A 22,199-nucleotide genomic window follows, 5' to 3' on the forward strand; every position below is an offset into this window, starting at 1 on the left:
ACTGTGATGGTCTTAAGGCCTGAGTGGAGGATGACTGGGGACGATCAGCTTTCAAGCTCACTGATGTGGTTGTTGGCAGGCCTTGGGCCCTTGCTGGCTGTTGGCAGGAAACATCTGCCACATGGGCAGCATCCTCCAGCAGCTAGACCACGGCAACCGGCGTCTCTTTAAGCACACAGGTGAGAAAGAGGAGATGCTCAAGGCGGAAGCCATGGTCTTTCCATCACCTGATCTTGGAAAGGGACAACCCACCACTTCTGCTGCTGGAACTCTGGACTCCGCGGGGCTAGAGTCCTCATCCCCAAAGAGGGGACACGTCCACCAAGGGGCACAAAAGAGTCCAATGGGATGGTGAGCCACAGCTGCTGCCTGGGCACTTTGGGCTTCTTGTGTGCAGGAACCACCTGGCAAGAAGAGTCCCACTTTGATGGGGAAATTGACCCCGATGCCAAGAGGAGGGAGATCAGCTGCTGCTCCATAAAATTCAGGTGATCTAGTAATACGCAGAGCTTCCTGGGAGTCCTTTGCACAATTATGACCACAAATGAATGGGTACAGTAACTTCAGTCTGACTCAGCCACTGGAAGCTGCTTCATCGGAGGTCCTGCCCATCCCAGGGCAGCCATCCTCAGTCACTGAGCATAAAGAGGCTGCCCCTTGGCTCACAGAGGACGCTCCAGTGGACATTGCCCCTCCGGAACGTGCCACCTGCTGGGCTGAGGCTATGTCAGGCCCGTGTCAGTGTTCACGTATTCTCTCCTTCCTCTCCCAGGCCTCGATCCCCAGTCAACCTCTGGCACCCCAGGCTCTGTCTCAGTGTTGGCTTCCAAGGGCGGAGTGCTGTGGGACAGGTCTTTATTTGACCTGACCTCTGACCCCACACCTGCCCCAGGTAAGATGGTACAGGCATGCCTGGGAACCATTCGGACACTGAGATAGCTAGCAATTACAGGGCTGGGCGTGGACAGGACTGTGGGTCCTCTAATGTGTCCGGCTAAGCCTAAGTGGCAAGTGTCCTCCATTCAGTTTCCCCTTTGCGGGGGCGCAGAAATGCCCGGGGCCCTCTCCCTGAACAGGTAGGCTGAGGGAGCAGGACGTGGAGTGGACTCAGGCACCTTAACCGATTGTGGTTCAAATATCTCACCTCTGTAAAATCTGTGAAAACACAGGATGCTGGGAATGCCTCGTCAGAGCCCCTGCCAGGGCCTTCCAAGTGACCTGTGCAAGTGACAGGCTCTGGAGCTTAAGCTTCATTCACTTCATGGTGAATAGCCTGTTAGAGTGTCTACTGGCATTTAAAAAATACGTACTCTTTCTATATATTAAAATGTAAAATTGCATCTTGTTTTAAATAATTAAAAATTATAACTATTCTTCTTCCTCATTAACTCTCTCAATGTCATCATCCCATGGGACTTAAAGATTTTTTGCTTTTGCTTTTGCTTTGCCATGCCATATAGCATGTGGGATTTTAGTTCCCTGACCAGGGACATTATGCTAAGTGAAATAAGTCAGACGGGGAGTTCCCCAGAGGTCCAGTGGTTAGGACTTGTCACTTTCACTGTCAGGGCCCGGGTTCAATCCCGGGTGTGGGGACTAAGATTCCCACAAGCGGCACAGTGCAGCCAAAAAAAAAAAAAGGTCAGACAGATAAAGACAAATACTGTATGATATCAGTTATGTGTGGAATCTAAAAACACAACAAACTAGTGAATATAACAAAAAAGAAGCAGATGCACGGATACAGAGAACAGACTAGTGGTGGTTAGCAGTGAGGAGAGGTGGCGGGGGGGGGACCATTTAGGGGTACAGGAGTGAGGCGCAAAAACCACTAGGTGTAAGACAGGCTCAGAGATGTATCGAACAACACAGGGAATATAGCCAATATTTTGTAATAACTATACATGGAGCGTAACCTTTAAAAATTGTATAAGAACTCCCCTGGGAGTCCAGTGGTGAACATGCCATGTTTCAAATGCAGGCAGCATGGGTTCAATCCCTGGTTGGGGAACTAACCAACTAACTAAACAACTAACCAATGCCATGTATTGTGGCTAAAAAAAAAAAATCAGTATTAAAATTGTATAAACATTTTTAAATTTTAAAGATAAATATAAAGAGAATGAAATACCTTTCTGGACACAGAAGAATGTCAAGAGCAATGAGAAAGCTCTGAAATCGAGCACAGAGATTTGTCTGTGTCTCTGATACAGTTGTGGTGGTCACATAACCTACTGCTCTGGGTCAAATAATACTCCCTCCTCCGCCGCCAATTCCTGTCCACCTGGAACCTCAGAGTGTGAGGGCATTTGGAAATAGGGTCTTTGCAGATATAATTAGTTAAGGTGAGGTCATATTGGAGTAGGACGGATCCTAATCCAGTGACTAGTGGTCTTATGAGAAAACACAGACATGCAGGCACACACACACACACACACACACACACCCACACTCTCTCTCTCTCTCTCTCTCGTGTGAAGACACTGACGGGCAGGGAAAACAGTACGTGATGGTGGAGGATGCCGTGGGGCACCTACAAGCCAGGGAATGCCAAGGATTACTGGTGACCTGGTAAGTATCAGAGGCTAGAAGGGAGGAAACCCTCCTGACTTGAGTTTGGACTTCTGGTCTTTCAAACTTCGAGAGAGCACGCTTCTGTTATTTTCAGCCACCCAGTTGGTGGAAGTTTGGTAATGCAGTTCTAGGAAACGAGTATACCTGCCTTTTGCCACAGAATGATAATTAGACTCATTGCTGACTTCTCCATATCAAAACTGGAAGTCAGAAGCCAGTGTAATAACACCTTCAAATGGATGAGAAAATACAACTGTCAACCTACAATGGTACATCCACTAAAACCGTATTTCAAGAACTGACTACAAAGGCATTCTCAGGTGCAAAAAATGAAAGTATTTACTACCAACAGATCCTCACTACAACAACAACAACAACAACTAAAGTTTAAAAAAAAGGACTTGAGGAAGAATGAGAAGGACCCCAGAAGGAAGGCTAGAGAAGCAAGACAGACTGACAGCTCAGAAGATGTGAAGACAAGAATTCTGTGGGGGCGGGGGCTTTGGGAGACCCAGGAAAGCACAAGAACCCAGCAGCCAGCCTGTCATTAGGCAGAAACCCCGCAGCGAGGGGACAACGGGCCAGGATGGAGTTCTCCAAGGCACGAAAAGAAACAAAAAGTGTGTCTCCCCCACTGGTGACCCCTTACGACTCAGTAATTTGGCTCCTGAACCAGCATTATTATTAGCGTTAATTATTAGTGTCCATTTACACAGCATTTTTCAGAAATATCACTTGGTATAAGAAAAAGCTAATCAAGATTTTGCGATGAATTTTTTTTTTGCAATGAATTTCTTGAGCAAATGAGAAATGGGTCTATATTCTTGATACAGGTGTACATCTGCTAAGTTGTTAATATTTGGGGAGACTCTTAAATGGTTTGGGTAACTAATGTGTAAGTTACCAAAACTGCAAGTATTTTGCATTTCAAATACTTCCACTGACTGGTAAGTGCAAAAGTCTGAGACTACTCAATATTGGGGGCCACTTGCTAGCAACCAGACCGTTGTTAAACCAAATGATTTGTATAGTGAGAAGTTGCCAGATTGTGTAAACATTTACCTACAGCATGTACTTGTGTGTACGACCGCTTATCATTCTTAGAGATAAATGCATAAAATGATATTCTATCAGAGCCATACGAAGTTAAACACTGAAAGTGCTTTGAAAATGCTGTCTTCTTTCCAGCTCTCCATCCATTTTGGGTAGAGTTCTGTGTGTATTTTTATCAGTACATACAGAGTAGACTTTGTGAGCTTTTTTTTTTTTTTTTTTTGCTAAAAATTCATGGCTTGTTGGATCGTATTGACTGAGTCATACCTAAGAGATTTGTAATTTCTTTTCACTCTTTTCTTGACCTTCTGAGACAGGCTTTCAGTCCTAAGTAAGCATTGTCCACACCTTCTGTCCACATTGCAGTTGGCTGTGTAACAGAACGACATGAAATTGTACTTCTTTTTCTCTTGTTTCTTGAGATTTTTTGATGCGGAACATCTTAAATTCTTTACTGAGTTTGTAACAATATTGCTTCTGCTTTATGTTTCTTTTCTTTTCTTTTCTTTTTTTTTTTTTGGCCTGGAGGCATGTGGGATCTTAGCTCTGCAACCAGAGATCTAACCCCCACCCCCTGCATTGGAAGGAGAAGTCTTAACCACTGGATGTCCAGGGAATTCCCCTCTTCTTCCTTTTGCATGTAAGTTTGTGGTGAAAACATGCATTTCTGAATGGGTATGAGGTCAGATCTGAGATTTATTTCTGCATATTATGTATCTGAGCCCATGGCAAGACTGTGTGTGGATACGCACACATATGCAGATACACACATGGCATCTGGTCCCATCACTTCATGGTAAATAGATGGGGAAATGGTGGGAACAGTGTCAGGCTTTATTTTCTTGGGCTCCAAAATCAGTGCAGATGGTGACTGAAGCCATGAAATTAAAAGACACTTACTCCTTGGAAGGAAAGCTATGACCAACCTAGACAGCATATTAACAAGCAGAGATTTTACTTTGTCAACAAAGGTCCATCTAGTCAAGGCTATGGTTTTTCCAGTGGTCATGTATGGATGTGAGAGTTGAACTATAAAGAAAGCTGAGCGCTGAAGAATTGATGCTTTTGAACTGTGGAGAAGACTCTTGAGAGTCCCTTGGACTGCCAGGAGATCCAACCAGTCCATCCTAAAGGAGATCAGTCCTGGGTGTTCATTGGTAGGACTGATTTTGAAACTGAAACTCCAACACTTTGGCCACCTGATGCGAAGAGCTGACTCATTTGAAAAGACTCTGATGCTGGGAAAGATTGAAGGCAGGAGGAGAAGGGGATGACAGAGCATGAGATGGTTGGATGGCATCACCGACTCAAAGGACCTGGGTTTGGGTGGACTCCGGGAGTTGGTGATGGACACGGAGGCCTGACATGCTGTGGTTCATGGGGTCACAAAGAGTCAGACATGACTGAGCGACTGAACTGAACTGAACTCTTGAATACTATAAAATTATTTGAAGAGAATGCTGCTGTTGACAAGTGCTCAATCATGTCCCACTCTTTGCAGTCTCATGGGCTATAGCCTGCCAGGCTCCTCTGCCCGTGGACTTTTTCCAGGCAAGAATACTGGAGTGGGTTGCCATTCCCTACTCAGGGATTTTTCCTCACCCAGGGATCAAACCCGCATCTCTTGAGGCTGCCGCTTTGGCAGACAGATTCTTTACCTCTAGCACCACCAAATGCCTTTACCAGTCAGGATGAATGATTGCTTAAAGACCCTTGATGATCTAAGGATAACTTTCTTATGAAGCAGATTCAATGGCTGATAACAGACACTTAGAAATGGTAGAACAGATGAAATGGTTTACATTGGCAGGAAATCCAGTCTTTCTCTTGGGGTTCCCCTCCTTCTGGGGGAGCTTCTGGGGATCCATGAAGGATGTGGTCATGTGCTGGAAATCTGACACCTGGGCCCAGCTTTTACGCTCAGAGCCATCACTTCTGCCCTATTTGTGTTCTCTGAATCACTCGATACAACACGCACATACAAGTCCTGCCGACACAAGTAAGGTCACCTGATGGTGACTGCCCAGAGCTCAGAGCAGGAGGGCAGGGCTTCCAGATGGGAGCTGTAATTCCACTTCAGAGGCTCTTCCTCAGGGCCCGGCGTACTTCCTGCTAGTGGGGGAGACCCCCAGCTCCACCCCAGAGGGCTCTCCCCTTCTTTACTTCCCAGGCTTTCTAGCTCCTAGGTGCGGGACATTGGGGTCAGCCATTTCCTTCTGTGGAAACCTCCCCACTAATTCTGCAAGGTTCACACACAACCAGTGCTTTTACTCAATGCTGGGGACGTCAGGACTCCAGTTAAAATCTCTTTAAAATATCTTCACTACCTCTTAGAGCGCAATCCAGATAAAGATTTTGCTAACTTGTACAACCAAACAGACCCTTAAGCCAATGGTCTGTGTCTTAGCACTCGGCTTCGTGGTGACATCCCAGTCTCTATGCCACTGCCAGCAAACCCTGCGCGGGTCCTGCCTTTGCATGCATGCATGCTTGGTCATGTCCAACTCTGCGACCATTACAGACTGCAGCCCACCAGGCTCCTCCATCCATGGGCTTTTCCAGGCAAGAGTACTGGAGTGGCTTGCCATTGCCTTCTCTGGGGGATCTTCCTGAACCCAAGGGTCCTGTGACCAAATGGCCCATAATCTGGGTGAATTTCCTAAAACAAAGGGCATCTTCAAAATGATCAGCACTTTTCCATCCAGAAGCCAGAACTGCCAACTAGCCTCAAACACCTCCCTTGCTAACATTACTAATGAATCAAGTCCCTTTTGAGGGAGCACTCCCCTCCACTCCAGGGTAGTCTGAGTCAAGTGACCGAGATGCTTAATTTCAGGGGCTGAGAACTCCCAGCTGGGCTCCATCTGGCTCACAGAAATGGTTTCTTCGGCTCGTAACTGATCCCTTAAAGTTTTGAATTGGTTGCCATCATTTCATTAGGACATTTGAAATAATCTGGATTTCTATCTTCCTTTGAGAAAGTCTGAAGACCAGGTAATGCAAGTCCTGCCTTCCCAAACGGAAGTCTACTGGCTGGAGGGGGATTTAATTTAATGGGTGATTATCGAACCCTTGCTGGAGGCAAAGGCCAGAAGCAGCCGGGCTGATGGGAAGTCAGGCTGATGAATGGGTTATCAGTGAATAGACATCTGCTAGAAGCCGACTGAGCGACTTCACTTTCACTTTTCACTTTCATGCATTGGAGAAGGAAATGGCAACCCCCTCCAGTGTTCTTGCCTGGAGAATCCCAGGGACTGGGGAGCCTGGTAGGCTGCCGTCTGTGGGGTCACACACAGTCGGACACGACTGAAGTGACTTAGCAGCAGCAGCAGCTGAAGCCTGGGTGTGTGAGAGTTTGCCAAGGGAGGGCAAACAGTGCCCAGTGCTTCTTAAACAAAGGTCAGTGAAGATAGGGATAACGAGCACTTCCTGTGGTTTCCTGGTCAGGGGGACGGCAGCTGCAGTGGATAATGGTGGAGAAAGCCAGGCTGACCGGTTCTGAGCGGTGAGTGGACGGCAAGGACGCAGAGGTGGCAAGTGTAGACAAGACGCTTCAACAGCTCCGCAAGATTTGGTCTAAAGGAGGGAGTGAGGGGACCTGAGCCACTGGGCGCTAGACTCTTCTTTGAGGGCTGCAGCTAGAGGGGTGTTTATTGGTGAGGGGGAAAGAGCCAGTGGAAAATGCTTCATGGTCACAGGTGCGTTGGAACCCCTGGGAGCTTGGGGAGGAGGGGATATGGCACGAAGAATTAGCGACAGACTGGAGTTGGGAGAAAGGCCTGGGCGGTACGGGATGAAGGTGAGGGCAGGGGCACAGAAGTGTGCAGACGGGGGGAGGAGGGGAGAAAAGCTGCTCGCCCGAGTCCTTCCTCTCTGGAGCACCCACTGAACTCGGATCTCCGTGGCTTCCTTGGAACCAGCACTGTTAGATCCATGGCACCTGATAAGGAGGCGACACGGGCTGAACTGTGTCTCCTTCCCCAGATGCCTGGGTGGAAGTCCTGGCCCCCAGCACCTCAGAAGGTGACTGCATTTGGACATAAGTTCTTTAAGGAGGTATTGGGTTGGCCAATAAGTTCGTTGGTGTTTTTCCATAATAGCGTACAGAAAAACCTGTACAAACTGTTTGGCCAACCCAATACTTAAGCTTAACGGAATCATAAGGATGGAACTCTAATCCAGTGGGACTGGTGTCACTATAAGAAGAGACCGGCAATGCCCAGAGCAAAGGCCACATGAGGACCCTGAGGAGCGGCCACCTACGAGCCAAGGAGAGCAGGCTCGGGAGAAACCCAGCCTCCCGAGACATTGATCTTGGACTTCCAGCCTCCAGGGCTGGGAGAGGATAAGTGTCTGCAGGAGACACAGGCCTGATCCCTGGATCAGGAAAGTTCCCTGGAGAAGGAAATGACAACCCACTTCAGTATTCTTGCCTGGAGAATCCCGTGGACAGAGGAGCCTGGGGGCTACAGTCCATGGGACAGAAAAGAGCTGGGCACAAGCGAGCGTGCATGCATGCATTCGTTCAAGCCACTCAGCTTAAGGTATTTTGCTGTGGCAGCCTGAGCCGACAGGAGCAGAATGGGCTGCGAAGAGAGGCAGGGCTGTCTTTCTGTTGAAGTTGCCAGCATCAGTGGCCCCTGGAACACTCATAGACATTCTGCAAAATCACATAAGCACAACAAAGAGGTGGTTTCCACTCAGAGGATGGGCTTGGGATTTAGACAGACTTGACTTTCCATCCAGCAAGTCACGTAACCTTCCTGAGTTTCAGATGTTTTATTTGTAAAAAGAAGATAACAAAAGCCACCTCAGAGGGTCACTAGGAACGTAAAGTGATATATATAGAAACACGGAGCACGCTACCTAGTAACCATCATCAGATGTTATTAAGGTGGCAATGTGATTGGGCCACGCTATTTTCTAGTATTATTGAGAGGGAAATCCATTCCTGCTTGTTACAGTTCGTCCTTTAGTGAGGAATGGGGTCAGGGAGTGGGGTATGGCACACAAATTGGCTCACATATAGGGCTTCGTGCTGACTCAGGTGAAGAATCACCGTGAAATATGACCCTGGGAAACCAAACTCAGAGAGGCCGACATCTGCACGCAGCATTGCGCCTGGCACACGGGAGGCAGTCAGGCCGTACTGGCGAATGTGTTTGTGAATGAAGAGAATGCACTGAGGTTAAAACACTGAACATCTGTAACCATCTGTTGATTGGTTCACCCTCTTTGTGTTGCAAGTCACAGAAACCCATTCAAGCCAGCCTAAGCCAAAAAACTAAAAGAAATTTTTTTAAAATTTACAAACAGTGGGAGGGGGGCAATTTGTCAGCTTGGAAACTGGAAAGTCAGGATGTCTGCTTCAGGCACAGTTGGATTCAAGGGCAAGATGGCCGGAGTGGTCTTCTCTCCTTTTCTTCTGTACTGGTTTACACCCACGCACGTGCCTTCCACGTGGTGGTCCTGGCAGCTCCTTCCAGGATCCCACCCTCTACACACCCAATGATACATCCAGAAGAAAGGGGCTTCCTTTCCAAACACTTCTAACTTGAGTCTTGAATTGACTCTCAGCTGCCTGGCCAGAGTCCCAAGAACCAGTCTTATCCACTCAGCAACATTCCAAGGCCTGGGGGCAGAGGAGGGATAATTTCCCAAAGGAGAAATAGGGAGCTTCCCCCAGCAGAAGGGACACTGGCTGCTAGGCAGGTACACATCACCATTGCCCCCAGACTGACAGCATCTTGAGAGGGGTCCGGTGACTCAAGGGTGACTAGGTGAGACAGAAGGACAAGCATGGTGCTTGGAGGACACACGAGCAGGGTGAGCAGAACTCTGCTGGGTCTGGGGAGGGCAGGGCCCTCTGAGGAGCGCAAGGAGGCCGGGAGGCCCCCAGGACGCCTGGCCGTGGATGTACACAGCAGACTGATGGCGACGGGCTCTGACTCTATCCGACCCTGAGCCCACACCCTCTGCCGTGTGGTTTTGCAGCGTCTCTCATCAAGAGGGGCTTCCCTTGTGGCTCAGTTGGTAAAGAATTCGCCTGCAATGCGGGAGACCTGGGTTCGATCCCTGGGTTGGGGAGATCCCCTGGAGAAGGAAAAGGCTACCCACTCCAGTATTCTGGCCTGGAGAAGTCCATGGATTACATAGTCCACGGGGTCGCAAAGAGTAGGACGCAACTGAGCGACTTTCACCCACCCACCCCCCTCATGAAAAGGGGAGTCTATTTTCCCTCCCCTAGAATCTCTGGCTGGGCTCGTCACTTGCTTTGACAATAGAATGTGACAGAAGGGATGGTGTGACAGTTCTGAGGTTAGGCTTTCAGGGCTTTTCTCTGCCTTTGCTTGTTCTCCTGGGCCCTTACCTTTATCATGTGAACTGTCCTGGCTATTTGGCTGGAGGATAAGGGACCACTCGAAGCCATCTCAATGGTCCCAGCCAAGGCCCCGGACGTGGAAAGAGCCCTGTGTGACTGGCAAAGCTGACCACTTACCCACAGACGACTGCAGACACATGAGTGAGTCCACTGGGCCCAGGTCAGATTAGAACTGCCCAGGTGACCCATGGACTCAAGAGTGGTAGTGGCTGCTGTTTTAAGTCACTGAGTTTTGGGCCAGTTTGTTACACAGCATTGTATGGGAAATAAGTAACAGCTACAAGGCATTACAGGCTCCCCTGGTGGCTCAGACGGTAAAGAATCCGCCTGCAATGCAGGAGACCGAGGTTCGATCCCTGGGTCAGGAAGATCCCCTGGAGAAGGGAATGGCAACCCACTCCTGTATTTTTGCCTGAAAAATTCCATGGACAGAGGAGCCTGGTGGGCTACAGTCCATGGGCAAAGAGTGAGACGCAACTGAGCATGCACACACAACGCATTATGGGGAGAAAACCCAGCTAGCGATTGGCTTGTCCACCTGGGTCCCCTGGCATGGGGCTGGATATAGCTGGAGAGGTTTCTAGCTTGCAGGAAAAATGCCATACAGGGCCTGGAGGGTCATGCTCATTCATAGGCGGTGCAGTCTCTACTCTCTACAGACCTCACACAGGGATTTTAATGGACCTTCCGACACGTTTCTCATAGACAAAGGCTTATGAAACTTATGAAACTTATCCAGCTTGAGCTGCTGGGCAGAAATGCCCTCCACGAGCCACCTCTGGGTGCATATCTCCCACCTGAATCACACAGTTTGGTTTAGACATTTCTATATGGTGGCTGTGAGTGGGACACAAAGAAAGAACATATGTGGGGCTGGTGGGAGACTGGGAAGAATTGAATGGGTCCCCAACACTGTCCAGGGGTAACACCAGCTACTCAGTCACGTGGGAGAAAGAACAGCCCAAAGGGTGGGCTCTAAAGCCGGTTCCAGGCTTCTCTGGAAGAAAGTCAGGGCAAGAGGTAGCTGGAAGCTGCCGACCCAGGGCTTGTCAACCAGAGAATGGAAAGGATGGAACAAAGAAAGGAAACCGATGCCCCCAGCACCCGCCCTGCTCCTAGCATCCAGGTAACTCCCCCCTGCATCCTGAGATACACATGTAAAACAGACTCTGGGACCCCAAATCTGTCCCAGACTGAATGCCTGAACGTGGCCTGTTCTAGGGATCACCACCACCCACCCAGGAGAGAAGCCCAGCAACCGGCCATCAGGTCCTGTTTATCCATCACCTAAACACCTTTCTGCTCTCTCAGCCCCTACTTAACGTCCCCCTCCTGCTCCCAGACTTCCCACTTCCAAGTGACCACTTCTAAACCGGATTTCAGTTTCTCAGTGGGATAAAACCTCAATTCTGCAATCTACCATAAGGATCTTCTGAACCTTGCCTGTATCTCTGCCCAGCTGCTCTCTAGCATGCCTGCCTCGGTTCTGGGCTGCAGTGGACTCAAGCTTCTTTCGGCTTTCGAGGCGGATTCTAGGTGCGCACGCCCCTCCCCCACCCCCGCCCCAGGTCCCTGCACTTGGGGTTCCCCTTCCAGCCGGCCAGCCTTCTTCCAAGCAGCCCCAGGTGTGGCTTGTTCAAGGGCATCTGCCTCCGTCTCCACAGTCCGAGGTCTGCGGGCTCTGTGCTCCGTGAGAAAGTCTCCTGGGCGCGATCGGAGCCGGCTCAGGCTAGGTTCAGATGTCCTTGCTTGGGGCTGGGCACGGTCAAGCCAAGTGGCTGCCCTAGTGCGCGGACACCGCCCTCGCTATTCCCACCCCCTCGGGCCCTGAAGTCCTGAGGGCCGAGAGCGGGGCGGGACGGGCGGGACGGGGATGAGGGGAACAAGAAAGCGCGGGAAGTCGGCGGGCGATCCACCCGTACCGGGGAGTCAGCGCGCAGGCTCCGGCCCCGCGCCCTCAACTCTTGGCGCCCCGGCTCTGCCCTGAGAAGGGGTCCCCGCACCTTCGCGGGCGGCTGGAGCTGGACGGCTGAGGTAGCTGGAGACGCGCGGGTGGCTGGGCCCCACTCCGCATCCGGACCGCTCGGGGCCACGCGGGGCGGCGTCCGCGCGACCCTCTCGGGCGCAGCCTCGGGCGCAGCCTCGGGCGTCCGTCTCCGCGCGCGGGCCGCCGCCGTCACCAGGCCAGGGGCGAAACCATCCCGGAGCTGCGCGGGCCCTCGGCTGCCTGCAGGTCGCCGAGCGCTCGCTGGGGACGGAGGAGCACGTGGGGAGGGGCTGGGTCAGCGGTCCCCGCGCCCCGCCCACGGCCCGGGCGGACACCTATGGCCCCGCCCAGGGGGGCGTGTCCTTCACCAGGGCCCCTTTCCCACCTCCGGCTTCACGCGGTATCCCCTTTCCTTTGACCTCGGGCCCTGCCCTCTCCCAGGGCCTCCCACCCGGGCTCACCTCGAACTTGCTCATGAACTCCGCGAAGATGCCGAAGAAAGCCTCGGAGGTGGTGGCTTTAGAATCTTCCCCGAAGAAGGCCAGCGCCTTGCCCAGCTCCTCCATGGCCTCTCGCTGCAGCCCGTCCAGCGCCCGCAGCAATGGCTGGGCCGTCTCCAGGAAAGACTGATGGCCTCTGTTAAGGAAAGGGCTCCGGGCCCCTGGGGCAGGTACTCCGGCAGTGACCCAAGCCAGCGGCCTTACTGCCCCAGGGCCCTTTGTTTTCCTGGGCACCATGCCCCCGTCAGAGGCTCCTGGCTTGTCCTGACACCCGCCACACCCAGCCCAGCCTCACGCCCGCCGTTCACTTGCTCCCCTCTCTGTGGGGCAGCTCTCTCTGCTCTCCTGGCTCTGCCCAGAGGCTACCCTCTTCTTCCCCAACAATCCACGGAGGCGGGCCCCTTATTACTCTCAGCCTGTTCTCCCTCTCTGTCCTTTAAAAAAAACCTATAGCATTTGTTACCGCATTTCCTCTCCTGACTGCCTCTGGCTAGTCAGACATGACAAACCTCTCCTTGTGTCTTATGACCGCAGTCTGGGCTGCCCCCCACCCCACCCCGCCAAGAACAGACAGGGCAAGGGAGTGGCTTTAGGCCAACCAGAAGAGCTCCTTCTCAGTTACAAACAGCCTGGGCATAAGCGCTTAGATTCTAAATGACCTAAGATGGACACTCTTCTAGAACCCCTGCACCCACAGCAGCCTCTGCCCAGACTTGCCGCCAGGACATGGGGTCTGCACTGGTCGCTGGAGTGATGGCCAGCTCTCCCTGACCCCCACCCCACCCCTGAGTCCACTGTGGCCCTGGGACAGGATACCGCCATGACCACAGCAAACCTGTCCTCGCTGGAGGGGGACATGCTCTGACACGCAGCCTGGATCTCACTGATGGTGCCATGGAGGTCAGCCAAGTCGCTGGTCAGGGCCCGTTGGTTCACTGTAGGCAAGGCGGTAGAGCCTCATGGGGACTGCCCAGGAGGCCAGCCCAGGACAGTGGGGGCTCTGCCTCCCCACCCGCCCACCTGGCTTACCTTTGGCAGCCAGGGGCACAGTGGGCAGGTCCTGAGCAAAGCCCAGGAGCTCGGGGAAGTGCTGGCTCAGCGATTTGGCGAGGATGTGCAGGAAGGTGGACTTCCCGTCCACCGTCTTGGTGGAGTTCAGCTGCAAGTGACCCCCACACACATCCTCCTCCAGGACCACATCTGACTCCTGATCACAGGGGCTCAGCCCTGCTTCCCTGGACTGTGGCATCAGTTCCCCACCCCCGACACTCGCCAACTCCAAAGCTTATAAACGGATGGCTAGTAGTCCTTACTCTGAAGCTCTTATCTGCTGGGATGTCGCGAGCTTGTCCCCTGGCCCAGATCTTTGAGACCCCCATCAGGAACCAGTCCTTCCCATCCCCAGCTAGGGGAGACACCTAGGTTCTTTTTGGTCCTTGTGAGTTTGTTCTTGTTAGCAGATGGAGCCCAAGATTTTCTAACCCCAGCGAAAGTGGGAGCATCATTCACGGTTTTTCCCTTTTGTGGTTTTCTGGAACCATCTGTGGCCCAACTGAGCCTCAGACACCCTAAACCATTCATATCTAGAAACAGACTTGTCCTTCCTCTCTTAAAAAAGCAACCAAAGGTGTCGTGGTGGAAAGTCCGAGACACACAGGGGGAAGGCTGGACATTTGAGGTGTCCTTTTTCTGGTTCTAGATCTTTCTGGGGTAGGACTGGCCTGACAGTGGTTCTGGTGTCGAGGGCACAGAATCCACCAGGTAGGACTCTTCCTTTCTTCCTGGAGCCTTCTCCCCTGTCCCCTCCTCCCCCACCACTCTGTCTCTCCAAGGCCTGCAGAAGCCACCTTGCCTCCCCACCCTTTCAAGCCCCAACCTTTGCTTCTGTTACATGCTGGCTTCAGGTAGCGGCTCTTCCTGCCGGGGAGCCTCAGTGGTAGAGCAAACAGATGGACGACTGCCTGACCAGTCCCCTCACCTCCGTCAGGAAGTTGATCTTGAAGCCCGTGGTTTTGTTGGTTTGAGGCTGTCCATCGTTGAGATAGTTGCCCATGGCCAACACAAACTGGGGAGGGAACGAGAAGGCAGGTCCTCCCCCACTCCCTGGCCCCTCTGGTGATGGGCCTCCAGGCTGGAAGCCCCAGGGGCCAGAGGGGCAGGCAGACTGATCTGAGAGGGGGTGGCCCTGACCTCCAGGATCTTGGCAAGCTTCCGGCTGTTCTTGAGCTCGAGGGAGGCCTGGCGCAAGCACTCCAGGCTGCCCCGGATCTCCTCTGTCTTCTCCTGGAGGGTGGCCTGGAAGTGGAGGCTGCGCAGGCGGGTCTTGTATTCGGGAACCGATAGCATCTACCAGAAAGGCACGGCCAGCATTCATCCATGCCGCCGGGAGGCCCTGCCCCGGGGCAGCCTGGCGGGAGGGTCAGCGCGCGGCCGGCATCCCCTTAGGAAAATAAGCACGACCTCTAGGGAGCACCCCCATCCCATCTCCCCTGGACCCCGAGTGAGACCTGGCCGTTAAAGGTGTAAGACTCAGAGAGGTGTGAGCGTGGGGCCGGGAGGGGAGCGGGACGCATGCATAAAAAGAGAGGGCCGCGATAGAGGAGGCCAAGGCCCCAAGGTGGCCGCCCCTGGCCCCGGGCGGGTGGCCCGGCCGCAGCACCTGCAGGACGAACTGGTCGGGCTCGCTGAGGCGGCCGGGCGCCTCGCGGTAGGCCTGGTAGCGCTGCTCCTCGTCGGCGTCGGGTGCGAAGAGCAGCAGCTGCGCGAGGTGCGCGGGCTCCAGGCGCCGGGGCTCCATGCTCATGAGCACTTGCCGCAGCTCCGCCGGGCTCAGCTTCAGGTGCGCCAGCAGGATGGCTGTGGGCGGGCCCGCGGGGTGAACGGGGCGAGGCCCGGGCTGCTGGGCGTGGCCTCGGGGTGAACGGGGCGGGGCCGGGGCTGCTGGGCGTGGTCTGGGGCGGGACAGGAGCTGGCCCAGAGGAACAGAGGACCAGAGGACCAGAGGATCCATCCTGAGACCCTTAGAGGGAAGCGTTCTCCAGGGGACAGACCTAGATTGAGTAGGGCCTGTGGAGCTGCAAGGAGATACAACCAGTCCACCCTAAAGGAAATCAATCCTAAAATATTCGTTGGAAGGACTGATGCTGACACTGAAACTCCAATACTTTGGCCACCTGATGCGAAGAACTGACTCATTAGAGAAGACCCTGATGCTGAGCAGGACTGAAGGCGGGAGGAGAAGGGGACGACGGAGGATGAGATGGTTGGATGACATCACCGACTCGATGGGCATGAGTTTGAGAAAGCTCTGGGAGTTGGTGATGGACAGGGAGGCCTGGCTTGCTGCAAGTCCATGGGGTTGCAAAGAGTGGGACACGACTGAGCAACTGAACTGAACTGAACTGTGGAGCTGGGGCCAGGGAACTAGCGAGGGTCTTAAAGGGGCGAGCAGAGGATGTGGCTGGAGGCAGGGCCAGAACTGGGAGCAGATCACAGGATGGGGGCAGAGCCAAGGCCAGCACCCGAACCTGGGAGGGAGCGTTCACACAGCCTGGTGGCAGGTGCTGGGGCCCCCCACAGCCCAATCTCTACTATCCACTGGGGTGAATCCGAGGCTCTGTGGCCCCAAGGGGTTGTGTCCTGCCCCCCACCCCCAACCCCTGGGCCTCCGCAGCCCCTCACAGGTATTGTAGGCCTTCTTGTGGGACAGGATCTCCACCACCTCCTTCTTCCTGAAGGGCTCAGGCCCCGGCACCGGCTCTGGAAGGGAAACTGATGGTTTAGGGAGGGGAGGCTAGGCTGAGGCTACTGGGAGAGAGCCCAGGAGGGGTGTGGCCACAACCCACAGTCCCGAGGTCCCCGACCATGGACTTGACTGAATCAGCTCCAGGTGTCCACACTCTCCTCACTCATGAACTCTGGAGTCCAGCCTTGCACACTCAGTGTGTGTGGTGTGTGTATGTCCCTCCCTCATCCTCTCGCCCCTGGGCCCCTGGGCCCTTGGGCCTGAGCCGGCACCATCAGGAGAACCGGCCGCCTGGTGACTGTAGATGCTGCCTGGAAGGACAATAGTCTCTCTCTTCCATCCCAGGACCACTGTCCACACACACAGTATCCTAACGACAGGGAGACACGCAGAGGCCGGTTAGGGGAGAGAGAGAGGCTGGACGGGGCACCAGTCTACCTGATCCTGACTTTGAACAAATTACCTGGCCTCTCTGTGCTTCCTCACCAGGAAGCTGGGGAGATCACAGCCCCCACCTTACACAGCTGTCACAGGATTAATGTAGAAACAAGGGTGTGTGGCATTTGGTAAGCATGCAATACCTGCCAGTTATTACCATCTCCAGTATTGAAGTGGGGAAACTGAGGCTCTGAGATGTTAAATAACTCAGGGACTCAGGAAGTAAAGGGCAGTTTGTTCAGACCTCGGGGCTCTAAGCCCTGGGACCCCCACAGAAGGCAGTAGGTGGGCTGCCGCAGAACCTGGCTCCCCTCGGCCCCTGGGGCCACTCACTGGCAGCTTTCTGGGTGCCAAAGTGGAGCTCCAGGTCGAGGTATTTCACCATGTCGCTCAGCTTATCGTAGTCGGAGTCCTCCCCGAGCTGCGAGGGAGGGGGAGGTTCAGAGTGAGCGATAGCACTGGCAGCCGGATTGCGGTCCCCCACTGCCCCCCACCCTCTGAGGGCAGCCTGGGCACTCCCGGAGGGAAAGCCTCCACCAAGCCCTGGCATGAACCCGGGACGGGACGGGAGGAGACTGCAGGTGAAGCCATTGATAAATCATCCAAGTTGTCACTGGGCGGTGAGCTGGCTCCTCTTGCGGTCAACAACACTCAGACCTGGAACACTCTCCGCGCAGAAGCCAGCAAGTTGCACTGGAACAAGGGGTACTGGGGTTGTGAAGGGGCTGGAGCCGCCCAAGGAGGCTTAGGAAGGTGGCCCAGGGGTCCGGGGCTGCTCTGAGGTGTCCTTTGCTGGCAGTGAGTTCACCAGAGCTGCCCTGGGTCCCCGAAGCTGGGGAAAAGGAAGCAGGGAAGTGCCAGAGGCTAGGAACCGGCTGGGTGGCTGTGATGACTGATCCGGATGAGAGGTGACAATCTAGAAGGCCCGTGGCTACAGGGGCTTGGCCAGATGCCTGACCCGTGTCCCTGTGTCCACTGCAGTAAACCAGTGGAAGCATCACTCTGCAGAGCAAGGCTGCAAGGCCCATCTGAGGCTGGTAGGAGTCTCCAGGGGACCCAGGAGGTCCCTGTTAGTGACTTTGTCCGGCTGACCACCCTTATTAGTAACATGAGAAGGTTCCTTGGAGATGTGGGCTGATGCCAACTTGGCTGGGAAGGCAGGAGATGGAATTGGGACCCAGGAGGTGGCAATGGGAAAAAAAAATGACAAGCATGCTCCAAAGGAGAGTGGCTGCAGTAAGGACATGTTACTTGGCATCCTAGGAAGAGGAGGGGACTGCATGTAGGAACGATGGCGGGAAAGAGTACTGAGATGGGGCAGCCCCCGAAACTGGAGGGTTCCTCGGCCAAGTGAGGAGTGTGATGTCCAGGTCAGAGGAGATGAGGGCCGTGTTTTCTCCTCTGAACTGGTGAAGCCCCTCTGGGAGTTCCATTTGGGGCCTGCCCTTTGACAGACTGTGGGGCTAGGAACCATGTTCTAGGGCAGTGACCCAAACAACAGGGATGGGGTGGACCTGGCTCATCTGACGGGCTGGTTGACCTGTGGATAAGGAAATACACTTGCTCTGCCTGATTTCAAAGGGCGGGACAGAAAGCAGGGCATGGGAATCCTGGTGAGACAAAAATTCCAGAGCAAGGCAAGGATGGTTGGTGAAAACTGTCCAGTGAGGAAAGGGATGTCTCGGCAGATAATGAGCTCCCCATCAGTGAAGGTGATCAAGTAAATATTATTGGCAGTGCTGTTTGGGAGGAAACACGCGCATCAGAGAGAAGGGGTGGGGGCTTCCCTGGTGGCTCAGGGGTAAAGAATCCTCCTGCCAATTCAGGAGGCATGGTTTGACCCCTGACTGGGGAAGACCGCACAAGCTGTAGAGCAACGAAGCCCATTCGCCACAACTACTGAGCCTGTGCTGGAACCCGGAAGCGCAACTGCTGAGCCAGGACACCCTAGAGCTTGTGCTCCGCCCCAAGAGAAGCCACTGAGATGAGAAGCCCGGACCGCCACTGGAGAGTGGCCCCCGTTCTCTGAAACTAGAGAAAAGCTCGCGCAGCAGTGAAGACCCAGCACAGCCAAAAAGAAATAAACTGCAAACAGTGAAAGCGGAGAGGCTGCTGCGCAGGGCTTTGGACCAGCCACCCTTTTCAGAATCCTCTGGTCTCGGCTCCTGTGAACACTGCGCATGGCAGGCTGTCAGACTGCTCAAACGTCTGTGACTCTCTAACCAACCGCCCTTCTCTCAGCTCCAAGAGCCTAAGGGGACCATTCAAAATCTCGAGTGATAGCTTTCATGGGTGAGAGCGGTGCCTTTTCTGGGTGTCCCCAGCATGTCACCGGCTCAGGGACACTGACTGCGCCTGTGTTGACCACTGAGGGTGAGCGTGTCCCTGGACCGAGCTCTCGTTCGTCATCTGCTGAGGATGGGGAGGGCCCGGGGTTGGTCAGCTGATGTGGGAAGCGCCGCAGAGGTGGACCTTGTCTTCACCGCTGCTGCCCGAACTGCCTCCCCTGGTGCAGAATGCTCAGGGTCCCCAGGTCACCTACCTGTCCCCAGATGGTGCCTTCTGAGTTCTCCACCTGCTCCCACCGCAGGCGCTTGACACTCATGTGGCTGGTCTCGCTGCGGCGGTGGCCCAGGCCCCGGGGAAGCATGGGGGGTGCACAGGGGACGGGTGGGGGCAGGGGCGGCGGGGGCGGTGGGGGGACCGGGTGGCCGAGCTGGGCGAGGGGCTTGGGCAGCGCTGGAGCAGGGCCCCGGGGCCCGTCCGGGGTGCGGGAGCTGCTGGGCTTGGGGTCATGGAAGGGCAAGGGCGGTGGGGGTGGGGGGCTGAGGGGGGGCGGGGGGATGTGGTCAGAGAGGGAGGAGTAGGTCAGGGAGCTGCCTTCCTCGCTGCTGCTGATGCACTCGCTGGCGCTGCTCCTCTCGTTGGTGATGAAGCTGCCCTGGTCGTCGTGGAAGCTCATCTGGGGAGACAGCCAGGTGAGGGGAGGGCCAGGCGGGGCCCCGGGGGAGACTGGGGCAGGGGCTGAGGTGTGGAGGACCGGAAGGCCCGGGGCAGCGGAGGCACGGCCCAGGGGCTGGATGGGGTCATGGGGGGGGCGTCAGCCTGAGGCTGTGGGTGGGACAGACTGAGCTGGCCAGGGAACCTGAGAACCAGTACATGGGGTGGCCTTGGGTAGGGGGGTATCGAAGCTTGAGCCAAGGGTGGGATAGCTCCAGCTGGGGAGCGGGGTGTCCTGGGAGACAGGGACGGGGTGCCTGGGGCACAGCCCTCAGGGCAGCAGGCCTCTGGCAGGAGCCCTGGAATCCCAGTCCCCTTACAGGCCCCCCGCACGCCTCGGCCCCCACACACGTGCCTGTGTGCTCACCTCCTCATAGTCATTCTCAGGGCTCAGGAAATCCTCCACGATGGTGACCCGGGGGCCCAGCTGCTCACTCAGCGCATCCAGGAAGCGGTCGGTGTCCCGGCTTCGCACAGGGCGGGAGAAGGCGAAGAGCTTCCGGCGGCTGGAGGGGCGGCGGCTGGGGTCCGGGCTGGGGGGGCTCTCGGCGCAGACAGGCCCGGGGCCCGGCTGAGGGGAAGGTGCCCGGCTGCTGTCCAGGCTGGCATAGGGGTGGGACTCGGAGCTGCTGGGGGAGGCCAGGCCCTCTGAGCACAGCGGGTAGTAGCAGGGGGAGGGCAGGAGCTGCTCGCTGGGCCATGAGATGCTGGACCGGGTCCTGGGCCCTGCAGTGGGGGTCAGGCCGTGAGGACCCCTCTTGGGTCAGTGCCTGGGTTCCAGTGCAGGCTAGGGGGAGGGTGCCAGGGCATGTGGGCTCTGTGCCCCTGGGCACCTTTCTTTCCCTCTCTGGACACAGTGCAGGAAGACTCTGGTAACTCTGCCCCTCCAGGTCTTCCCTGAGGGTGATCAGAGGCCATAGTGGATGAAGGGCATGCTGCTGGGCCCAGGACAGGCAGACCCTGCTCATCCTGGAGAGGATCCCAGGGTCCCACCCGGAACCCACTGAACACAAGATGAGGGCGAGGGGGTCTCCAGACCAAAGTCTCGGGGTACCTCCCATACCCAGCAAGCCTTTGGCTCACAGAAGTATCACCCAGGGGTTCTGCCTTCGGAACTGCAGAGAAACCGTTGTGCGAGCTTCCATCTTTGCAGCTGAGCCATTCACAGAGCAACGCACTCTATCTAGTCTATACAACGGCCACACGCTGACTGAGGACCCCACCCCTTGGGAGCAGCCCTCCGCTTTTCCAGATCCACAGTGGGGGCGAGGATCAGAGAGGGGACACAGGAGGGGGGCCAGGACAAAGCGGATCTTGATGGCCTCTAGCCACGGAGGCTGACCAGGTTCCCCAGCATTCAGTCCCACGGCCACAGAGGAAAAAGGGGCTCCGGGGGGGTATGCCTGGGGGTATGCCTGGCCAGCTGGCCAGGAGGCAGGAGAGGCCCTCGGGAGCCGGGGCTGGAGAGCCTCTACCTGCTGGGCCTGCTGCGCTGGGCAGTGGCGGGGAGGCGTGGGCTCGGGAGCTGGTCCCCATCTTCCCTTTGAAGCTGCTGCTCAGGCGGGACTCGAGCTCCGCGTAGACGGCTGACATCTTCCGGGAGAGGCGAGGTGCAGGTGAGTCCAGTCAGCCCTCACCTCCCCCCACACACGGCCTCAGGGGCAGGCCTGGGTGGTCTGGGAGGGCAGGGTCTGCCCCACCTCCAGGGGCCACCCATTCCCAGCTCCCTGCGGACACCAGGAGCAGGCGGAGAGAAGGTCTCACCATCTTGGGGTTGGGCGTCTCGGGGAGGGATGTGCCATCTCCCGCCTGGCGCTCGCCTGGGATGGGAGGAAGAGGCATCTCTGGACAGTCGCTGGGACCTGCCAGGGGAATCAGGAGGGCCGAGTCCACCACGGGGGAGGGGTCTAGTGACTGCCTCTGAGCTCTAAGGGTTAGACCCCAACCCAGGCCCTGGAGAAAGAACCACCAAGCCCTGCAGACCCGGGGGGAGGAGGCACCGGCTCAACCCATTCCGGGATGTCTCATCTGGCCAAGCCCCTTTTGCAGGTGGGAAAACTGAGCCCTGGCCCCGCCCTCCCCCCCAGCCCCGCTTGCGGCCTGTTGGTCGCGGGCCTCACCACAGCCAAGGCTGGCCTCCAGGCCCTGGGAGCGGAGGCTGCGGCGGCACATGGAGGAGGCCCTCAGGGAGCTCCGCGTCTGGGGCTCAGGCGCCGGCTCAGGCTCAAGCTCTGGCTCCGGCTCGGACTCGGGCTCTGCTGTGGGACCAATGGGAAACGGGCTCCTTTTTCTCTCAGCCGGACAAGGAGCCTCCGAACACAGGGAGGGCGAGGGCGCCACCTGTGAGCCCGGCCCTGCTTTCAGGGGGAGCCCTGGGACGGGAAGTGGGGTGCCCGGCACAGGAGGTGCCCCAGGCAGTGCCGGCCTGAAGACGGAGGCCGTGCGGAGGGGGTCACAGCCCCTTACCCAGCAGGTCTTTTCTCATGACAAGAGCCTAGGACCCCTGACTCCAAGGTCTCC

At 55.6% G+C, this 22,199-nt stretch overlaps 1 protein-coding gene across 4 annotated transcripts in view; it reads right to left on the reverse strand.

The window, feature by feature from the left end:
• Positions 1–8,391: 8,391 nt before the first annotated feature.
• The window catches only part of GRID2IP (Grid2 interacting protein), a 34,998-nt gene continuing 21,190 nt past the window's right edge, over positions 8,392–22,199 (reverse strand). For 3 of the 4 annotated variants that reach the window (XM_060405730.1, XM_042239947.2, XM_042239946.2), the window contains 14 exons: positions 21,800–21,937; positions 21,444–21,541; positions 21,155–21,272; positions 20,047–20,405; positions 19,222–19,641; positions 17,013–17,100; positions 16,178–16,255; positions 15,156–15,352; positions 14,687–14,842; positions 14,475–14,561; positions 13,526–13,655; positions 13,313–13,431; positions 12,458–12,622; positions 8,392–12,257 (listed from right to left, as the gene is read on the reverse strand). In XM_060405730.1, coding sequence (XP_060261713.1) covers positions 12,186–12,257; positions 12,458–12,622; positions 13,313–13,431; positions 13,526–13,655; positions 14,475–14,561; positions 14,687–14,842; positions 15,156–15,352; positions 16,178–16,255; positions 17,013–17,100; positions 19,222–19,641; positions 20,047–20,405; positions 21,155–21,272; positions 21,444–21,541; positions 21,800–21,937 — 2,225 coding nt within the window. In that variant the 3' untranslated portion in view covers positions 8,392–12,185. The remainder of the gene's footprint in view (positions 12,258–12,457; positions 12,623–13,312; positions 13,432–13,525; positions 13,656–14,474; positions 14,562–14,686; positions 14,843–15,155; positions 15,353–16,177; positions 16,256–17,012; positions 17,101–19,221; positions 19,642–20,046; positions 20,406–21,154; positions 21,273–21,443; positions 21,542–21,799; positions 21,938–22,199) is intronic. The other variant, XM_042239948.2, reaches the window with a different exon arrangement.

This window comes from Ovis aries, chromosome 24 (genome assembly GCF_016772045.2).
Source record: "Ovis aries strain OAR_USU_Benz2616 breed Rambouillet chromosome 24, ARS-UI_Ramb_v3.0, whole genome shotgun sequence".
In the NCBI taxonomy this organism is placed as follows: Eukaryota; Metazoa; Chordata; class Mammalia; order Artiodactyla; family Bovidae; genus Ovis; species Ovis aries.